Source organism: Sylvia atricapilla, chromosome 4, assembly GCF_009819655.1.
Source record: "Sylvia atricapilla isolate bSylAtr1 chromosome 4, bSylAtr1.pri, whole genome shotgun sequence".
Taxonomy (NCBI): Eukaryota; Metazoa; Chordata; class Aves; order Passeriformes; family Sylviidae; genus Sylvia; species Sylvia atricapilla.
This window is the reverse complement of record NC_089143.1, coordinates 29,485,382-29,495,217: the sequence shown is the minus strand read 5'-3', so window position 1 is coordinate 29,495,217 and position 9,836 is coordinate 29,485,382. Positions and strand designations below refer to the sequence as shown.

The 9,836-nt window shown below is 38.8% G+C and overlaps 1 protein-coding gene across 1 annotated transcript in view; it reads right to left on the bottom strand.

Annotated features, from left to right (window-relative positions):
• Positions 1-260: 260 nt before the first annotated feature.
• Positions 261-9,836, bottom strand: part of RGS12 (regulator of G protein signaling 12) — a 78,645-nt gene continuing 69,069 nt past the window's right edge. The window contains exon 17 of the mRNA XM_066317428.1: positions 261-856. Coding sequence (XP_066173525.1) covers positions 498-856 — 359 coding nt within the window. The 3' untranslated portion in view covers positions 261-497. The remainder of the gene's footprint in view (positions 857-9,836) is intronic.

Below are 9,836 nucleotides of genomic sequence, written 5' to 3'. Positions count from 1 at the left end.
TTTATGAGACAGACAGGAAGATATTAAGAAAATATTCCTAATATTTTTTTACACCAGTATATGATTTTACTTATATTTCAAAGATCTAAAACACAGGGAATCCTGAAGACAAGGGAAAACCACTATAAGATAAAACTGAAATTATCTTAAAAAGTTTGGACAGGGGTTTTTAAAGTAAGTTTGTCTTGAATAAAGACAAGAAGGGTAGGGGTTGAAATCATAATTTTAATTGCACTGTTTAATGGAATCATCCCAGGGAAGATAATATAGAAATGGAAAAAAAGCAAAATCAAATAGTTCAATACTTTCATTGGAATACTATTTTTTTCATTCTAGGGCTTCCAACTCATATCAGAAGTGATGGTCTTTAGCAGGCTCTTTGAAGGCAAGTGGATATTGAAAACCACTTATATCTTGCAGAAACATGTATCTAAGACATATCTCTATTGCTGCTGATGCCAAGCAAAATACCAGAAAATATAATTAAAAGCAGAGATCTAAACAAAAGTAGCTTTATACTGATTCTCAGTGGCCTTATTCTTCTCGCTCTTCACAGCTATCAGGGACGGAAGGTCTGATGTCCTGTAAACTCCAGTCCTCATCCTCCCTTGGCAAGATCTCAGTTCAGAGATGTAACCTTCAAAGCTGAGGTTCCCTTCAGAATCCTCACAGCATGTGCCAGAGTCATCCAGTTTGACCCCATCCACATCGATTATCCTGTTTACAGGGAGCTCCGTTCCGGGGTTCCCTCTCACACCAGGAGGATTAAAGCTTCTGCTGGGCTTTGCTTTGTGAGAGATCTGCTCACAGGAGTTTCCTGAAGTCCCTTGTGAATCATTTCTCTTTCTGTTTGCACCTAACAGAAGAATTAAAAACAAAAAAACACAAAACAGGGGAGTTATGTATCTTCTGGTTTTAGCAGTCTGCAAGATTGCAACCTTCTCTGAGGCCCTAATGGTGGTCAGCTGGGATATTCACCCATCAAAGAGACTTATTGATGTACCATGTAGGCAACTAAACACTAGATCTCTAGGATAAATGTGAAATATTAATATCTATCTGTCTTATTGTAGCATTTTTCAGGACTTTTCAAAAGATTCCATTAAAAATAACTACTTAGTATTATTTTGTACACCTCTAGAACAGAAAAACTCTCAGACCAACAAACCCAATGGTTAAGGATGAGAATATAGACCTTTCACTGGGGCAAAATAGGAAGATGTTCCTTCAGTTGAACTGGTCTTCAAGACATTGCTGAGATAGTATTTTACTTGGCTAGGGCTTTAGTTCTCCAGCAGACTAGCAAGGGATTATTTGAAGTTGCAGTTCACTGTCCTGAACTGCAACAGAGCAATTATGGGTCACAGTTTACAGGACAAGAATAAAACAAACTTTGCAGAATCACTGAATCACAGGATGGGTCAGGCTGGAAGGGACCAAGCTGGGGGATCTGGTCCTCTTTCCTCAAGTAAGGCCATCCCAGAGCACATGGCACAGGATTGTGTCCAGGTGGTCCTTGAATATCTCCAGTGAGGGAAACTCCACACTCTCTCTGTGCAGCCTGTCCCAGTGCTCAGAACAGTAAAGTTCTTCCTTGTATTCAGGTGGAACTTCCTGTGCATCTAATTTTGCCCATTTCCCCATGTTCTATAGCTCAGCAGCACTGAGCAGAGCCTGACTCCATCCTCTGTCACCCTCACTTTAGGTATTTATAAACATTACTGAGGTCTCTCAGTTGTCTCTTCTCGAGGCTGCACAGGCCCAGTTCCCTGATTCTTCCCTCCTAAGAGAGACTCTCCAGACCAACTGAGTAGTTCTTTGCTGGACCTGCTCTAGGAGCTCCTTGTCCTGAGCAGCCCAGAACTGGACACAGCACTCCAGATGTGTCTCACCAGGGCTGAGCAGAGGGGCAGGATCACCTCCCTTGACCTGCTGGTACTGCTCCTCCTAACACCCTCCCTTGGCCTTCTTAGCCCCAAGGACACACTGCTGGCCCATGGAGAGTTGTGTCCACCAGGACCCCCAGCTCCTTCTCTGCAGAGCTGCCTTCCAGCAGGTCAGCCCCCAGCCTGTGCTGGTCCATGGGGTTGTTCCTCCCCAGGGGCAGGATCCTGCATTTGCCCTTGCTGAATTTCAGAAGGTTCCTCTCTGCCCATCTCTCCAGCCCATCGAGGTCTGAAGCCCTCTGAAGGGCTGCACAACCCTCTGAGGTCTGAGGGCTTTAAACACTCAAGACCTGAATTACATCTAAAATCACATTTGCCAGGATTCAGGCCTGTTTTCTAGACTACACACACGAAGTCATCACTATCCCAAGACAGCTGTAGTTTAAACCCCTGAGCTCCCAAAAGCCAGTTTTGTGCTAGGTGTGACCCTGCAAAGTACCTGCAGCTTCTTAAAGCAAATGTACAGAAGCTGACTTGCCTGCCCCAACAGCAGCAAGAAGGGAAGGATGAAGGAGCTGATTTCAGGATTTGCACCACAGGATTTAACAACATGGATTCTGTAGTTGAGATTCCCTCCCATAATGATATAAAGAGGGGCAACATTTTCAGAGACAGAGAACTGCTTTCATTAGATCAAACTGTGAGCCAAGAAAAAAAGATAAACTTTCAAGGCACAAAAGCAGACCTGAGGAGGGGCTTCCATTTCATATTTAATTCCCTTTTTCCATCTATCTTCTTACCCATCTTTTAAAACATGCCATCTAATCTGACATGCTTTACCCAAAGCATTCTGAAATCTTGTCCCACAGTACATGCAAGCACCTAACCACGTTTAGCCACATAAGTCCCATGAAACTGGCGTGGTTAAATCCCATAGCTGTCTTTCAAATCTTTTATTTGTGTTTATTCCACAAAGTGATTGGTACAGTTTTATGCAAGGAAAAGACATTTCCATGCATAATCACTGTAATCAAGAACTTTTTGATATGGAGAATGGAAGAAATGCAAATGAAAACTACTAAAAAAGCACTTTCGTGCAGTTTCAATCAAATCACTCCAGGGTCTTCTTGAGGGTTAAAGCTTTCTGTTTAAGAAAAATAAGTCAAAATCCTAAGTAGTGCAATGTTTAGTGTTTTAGCTACAGTGAAGCCCCACATGAATAATGTGGGTATTTCACATCAGTAATGCTTGCTGTTTTTTCAGAGGAATTAGTCCAAACTCCAAACAAATCAGCTGAGCAGAGAGAGCCAGCTTCCAGCCCTGTTAGCCCAGCATGACTCCAGCCTAATAAATTAGAGCTAACATTTAATGGGACTATATTACACTTCGTGTTTTAATCTCCCTACTGAAAATGAACATTGGCTAAATTTTAACTGCTGTTTGCATGGCTGTGCTGCAAAATGCTATTCTTCTGTTCTGGAACGTTTATCTTAACATGAGTGTACTGAATTGTTCTCTTGATCACTTTAATCTACTATTCCATGCCCTTTGAGGAAGACCTGTGACTCTCCTTTCAAATTGCTTTAAAAGAGCTACAAATTGCTGAAATGCCTACTAATGACAAATTACCACAAATACATGGCACTGACAGAGCATGAGTCATCCAGCTGTCCTAGCAGTGAGAATACATCCTCCTATAAAATGTCATGTAAAGGAACATCTTTGATTGGGGTGGAAAGTCTCATATCTGTTGACTTGGACTAGGCTGAAACACTTTCCACAGTCAAACGACACAGGGTTATTAACAGGGTACAGGAGATGGAAACTCCTGCCGAGGAACACTATGGAAGGTGCAAGTATTGCTGCATTTATCTGGGTGCTGAGCCCTCCTACAGCTAAATATAAGAAATGCCATTAAGTCTTGGAATTATGGTGCCACTGAGTCACCACACAAAGCAACTGGGCGTGGAAGTTGTCTAATAGGAACACAGCTAAAATAATGTCAGTGTTCGCTCTCAGGCTTCACAAGACATAAGCTCATCTGAAAAAGAACACATCCGAATTATAGACATTTTTCTATTAAAGTCCTTTTCAGGAGCAATCTCTCTGTAGCAGCAAATAAATTACTACTAGAGGCAGGGCAGTAACAGAGAACATCTTGTCTAAAATATCAGTTCAGAAGAACTAAGGGATGATACTGTGCTGATGATTTCACTTTTCCTGTCCGGATAGAAAAGATCTTGGCTCATGTTCACCAAACAAGATGATGATTTCTAGAGTAGCACTACAGAGAAAAAAAATTCAATGTAATTTTTTTCCTCATTTCTTTCAAGAAAAAGCTTTTATGGAGCAAGGCTATTTAACACAAATAATAGGCAACATTTGCCCAACCAGCTTGTGTATAAATGTATCCCATAAGTTTTTAAGTAGACTTAAAGATTTGTCTTTAAAGATTTGTTGTACTCAGTGGAACTTTATAATGAGGTTTCAATTAAGTTTGTAACACTTTTGCACTGGTGTTCTCACGTTTTCTTTCTGAGTAACAAATATCTGAAGACACTTGCATGTGCAAGGCACCATCTAAGGTGCAGAGGGCCTTCACAGGTAAAAATTCTCTTCACATATTCTTGGCTGAAGTGATGAATACCTCCATGAAGAGCTATATAGATGCTTTGCCATATATGAAGCGTGTCAGGAATGTTACTACATTTTCCCAAATCTAATCTCTCACACGTCCTACCTAACTTCTGTAGAGAAAGGAAGACACTGCTTATGGCAGCAGTCACACAGGAACCGAACACCACATGCACACCTACTGGTAATCTCCCTTGCTAAGCATTCCAACAGCTCTCAGGAATTTTCTTGTGCATCTGATCCCATTAATATGTTCCAGCTGGTTTAAAAATGGGAAGATGCAGGTCATCTTTTGTCCTCAAACCAGAGATCTGCTACAGACTCGCAGCCAAATGACTTCTTAGAAGGCTTAACTGCATCCATCTTCATTCTTCCAAAGGTGACTACAATCAGGCACTGTTTTGGCTGATCTCCTGATTTCTGTTATCAATATTTCTCTTTTTGTGATATTTGGATTTTGTGTATTATTCTCAAGCATTCTAAATTTAACATTATCATTATGGAGAACTATCTTTATAGAGAAAGACAAAGGGAAATTTTCTGTATAAAATATTCCTCAAGATCTAAGCAAAAGATCACAAGACATTGTCTTCCAAGTAGTTTAGGAATAAGGGAGCATTTGGCCAAATTCCACACAGAAACGAGGTCACAAAAAGCCTGGAAATTTCAGGAGCAGCATTAACTGCTGAATGTAGATAGGATCATATAACCCCAAATCTTGAGTCTACTTAAAAACCAATGCAGATGCTTGAGGATTTAAAGGTCTGCTCAAAACACCTTGCAATTATATCGTTTCTATACCATAATCAATAAATACAGTTATTTTCAATGTGCTAAATTTTAGTTACGATTTTAAATAAAATCTCTTTCATGTAAATTAAGTGTTTCACTCATCATTCTACCTTTGCTAAAATCCTACTGTTCTTGCCAAAATTATTAACTATTTATATGGCTCTCAGTTCTACTGAAAGATAACAAGAATACCCTGCTGATTTTTGTACTACTGATCCCAGGCATTTGATTTCCAATGTCAGAGAGGACCTGATCTCAGTTAAAGGGAATGAGCTCCAGATTAATGATTTTGTACTGACTTACAGCAGATAAAAATCTGTTTGAAGTATGTCATTAAACTTAGAATACAACTCTCGTGAAAAGAAGCCTGAAGTTTTCAGGAGCAGCTCCTGTAACTGGTGATGTACAGACATATACCACCCCCAAATGTAATCAGTCACTCTCAGCCTCCAAAGCAGCGAGGCTCTGGGGTGTGCTGTAACATGGGAGCCTCAGCAGACACTGCTCCAGTCTCTGACTCCATGGAGCCTGTCCCAAGGGGGGACCACACTGCCTGAGAGAGAGAGCATTTTCTTCCATGAGACTGAAAAAAGGAGCACTGCAATGGCCACTTCTATAGTAGATGTTCATTTCATGATCCTGGAAACACATCAATATAAGTAACTCCTCCTTAACATGGATGGCATCTGGCACTTTCACTCTGGGAAAGACACTTGCCCCTTCCTGTCCTAAACTGTTAGAAAATACTACTTCTACATTTTAGCCCTCTCACACATAGATTCTTTTAAGTGGTGGATGAATGACTTCCACACTGGCTGACATACTGTTACTACTGCAAGAATCTTTTTATTTTTAAGTTTGTAAAGTAAATTATGCTTCTAAAGGGAAAAGGATACTTTACATGTAAGTTTTAGAATACCACAGGTTAAATTTTCTTTGGCAGTTTTCTTCTAATCTCTTAATTGATACAGCACCTAGGAGAAAGTGGATTTAATAAAAGATTCCTACCTACAGTTTATGCTAAATCCTTTCAAAGGAAATCTGACTTTATATGCTGAATTTTACTTGCACGATGAAACAGCAACTGCAGCATATGCTCAGTGCCTTGAAATCTGACTCAGTAAAATGAAGGCACTGAGCCAGGAAATGGGTTATTCTACAAAGCAGCAATATCCTACATTGCCAGTTTATTTACCTTTTTCCTGGGAATTTTGGGAATACATTTGCAGCCTTAAGTTTAGAAACAGGCAGATGGAAATCCTTTCACTGCACTCATCTACAAAGCATTCAAAAGAAGAACAAAGCACCAAGCATTATTCAGACAAATTTGGAATATCACATGGAAGAGGGAGCTCACCAGTGGCATACAGATGCAAAAGAGGTAACACTGCAATCTGTGTTTGCTGGGGGTAGGGACTCTTCATGTCTACAGCTGAAGGGAAGTGCACACGTCATTTAAAGCCAGGAGCAGTCCAAGAATAAATTAAATGAAAATGCCTGGATCAAAATTCAGAATGATATGTGTGCCCTCAATAACAGCATCCAACTTGTTCAAACTTTCCATTTCTCCACTGTTAAAAGTGAAACAAATTTTGACTACTTTCCAAGCAGTAGACATGATAAAACAACTCTGCAGAAGCCTACACATATTCAGCCCTCAGTGTGATCTTCCAGCATTTATTGTTAACCGTCATTTTGGTTTTGCATCAGTGACCAGTAACTGCACATTTAATTATTGCAGAGAGTCCTATGTTGAGAAATAGTGAATTGAATTACGTGAATCCATTTTAATCTGCCATTCATTAGGTTATTTTTCAATTATGAATGTCTAAAATGTGGTTTCGCTGGGCTACCGGTTACATTTCAACCAATAATTCAACGAAGTTCATTTCATCATCCAAATGCTGCCATGGGTATGCACAGATCTGGGTTTAGCCCATGTTCATTCGGTTCAAAGGGCAGCTGTAATTTTTCTAACATTTCATGCAGTCAGTGATAAGATTTGCAATCCTTTCTAAAATGTTTATCTTGTTGCTTGATCAAAATAAGTTTACATTTCAAATAATCATCCCCCAAGGTCTTCCTTGCTTCCCATTTGTCTACTCTAAATTCTCCTTCTCCTCTGTTTGTGGTTGGTCACAGTCATGTACTAGATGTAATTTTCCTGTTGAATCATGCTCTGATTAAAAGAGGATTTACACATACCAGCCTCAGTATTTCTGGATTCTCATGAGTACTTATTTATATTGATTCAGAATCCAATTATCTTCTACAAATTTACACAGAACTAGTAGAAGATGTAAGTTACTGCAAGAAAACATATTTTGTTAAAAATAATGATTTACATTATTCTTACATCACTTAAGTAATAATCACCTGCTTTTCTTAAATTTTTATTTATGTTTTTATTCATGTGGTTATCTTGATTTACACAGGGAACACCACTGGACTGTCTCTAAAATACACCACATGAATTAAGAGATTATATAAAATATTAGTTATGTAAAATATTATATAATTTAGTACAAAACCAAAGGTTTCTTTTAAATTTTTGAAGACAGATATGTGATTGCTCTTAATCTCCTTAACTATTTTACAAATGTTTTTTGCACTTGGAATTCATTACCATTAGAACCGAAAAATTTAGTAGCCAAAAAAAGTGAAAGTCACAGAAACACCACTGATATCTATTCTATTTATCTAATCTCTATTCTTCAGCTGTGGGGTACTGCATCCTCTCTGTGAATAATGAAAAAAGGCAGTTGGGTTTTTTTGGAGGGGGTTTTGTGGCTTTGGGAACAATAGGCAGTCCCAGACTCTGAGAGCCTACCCTGCATTTTATTACTGTGTAATTTATCTTTCACAACAAAAACATCCTCGTGCTGGTACTAACTACTCCATTTTTGAAAGATTTCTTTCCAATAAGAAAGGAAGCAAGTTTGAGGGTACAATTGTAGATCTATTTCAGAAACAAAGAAAACTCTTTTTTTAAAAAAAGCTATGTAACTTTAGATTGTCCAAATTAATTCTTTAACTTCCGTAGACATTTCACTAAAGCAAAAATACAGAGAGTTCACCATGCTTTTGTTTTCCCTATCTGGCTCTCTATCTTAACCAAAGATGTTATATGCTAGTTAAAAGGTGGTTTTCAATAAAATTTTCAATTGCACTGCTAGATTCAGTCTATACATCTCCTTAAAAAAAAAGACCTTCGTACTTGGTAGACAATTCACTGACTCTTAAGTGTAGTGTCCTTTTGAGAATAATTCTCATCCTAGCTGAAAAAAAAACCAAAACCAAAAACAACGAAAAATAACAAGGATTTTTTAAGAGAAGGAAGAACAATTTGATGGACTAAAATCTACAGTCTGTGCACTTCAATCTGGATTGCGGCAAATTGTCCTACTTCAGGATGAAATGGTATTCTGTGAAAAAGCCCAGTTGCTATCATGACTAAATGTCCACCTACTTAGTAGTAGAGGCAAAAGCCATCATGAACAACTCAGACCAGTGGAATACTGCTGAACAAACAACCCAGTGCAAGGTCTGCGGCTTAATACTCACACCTCTTGAGGAGACTAAAGGTTTGGGAGGCTGCCTTTCCCCACGGCAGCTATTTTGCACTTGGGTAATGCATGTGCCCAACTCCTTGGAAAAAACTGGACAACATTCAAAGTACCCGGACTATACCAGGCAATTAAAAAAAGAAAAATAAAACAAACAAACAGAAAAGCCAAGGAGATTAAATCGGCATTTTAACACTTTCAAAAATGAATGCATCACTTCAAGCCAATGACACCACACAATAATTACTTCTTCCACAGATGGGACCACCATTATATGCAAAGACATGAAAGAATGTCTTCAGATTCCAGAAACCTCTGATTTTTGAAGTGGGAAATTTGCCAGAACTAGCAGGCTTATTCAAAATAAAGACATTTTCTCTTGATGAGTAACACAACTAGAATCAGTAATGATTCCTGTGTTGCTAACTGATTTGCTATTTACTTCATAGCTAAATATTAACACAGCATAAAAACATTTCACTTATTTCAGAAAATTAAGAAGGGAGTTTGAAAATCTGTTCTCAAAAGCTCAGAGAGATGCAAACCTTACTTAGTCGCCTTCCATTGTTCATATTTTGCTTTCTAGATCATCAAGTGTAAAATACGTCAAGTGTTACCCATTAGAAGGATGGACACTGGCCTGGCTTTACTACATCAGCAAATTGCAAACTGCCCCTTGCAGAACATGAGGGACCCCTTCATTCCTCCCAGTCCTCTTCCCACCATTTATAAGCCCAACATGTGCAGGGTGAGTACACACGTCATCTGTCTCTAGGCCAATTTGGAACTAAGACTAGAGACCTCTTCAAATTATGTAGTCATTATTTTTCTTTATGTCCCAACATCTCAATTGAATAAACCAATCAGAAATGCAATTTCCACTGATAGGGGTTATGAATGAAGAACCATTAAAGCACTTAAAAAAGCAACCATTATTAATGATTTAGTCCTTTGAGGT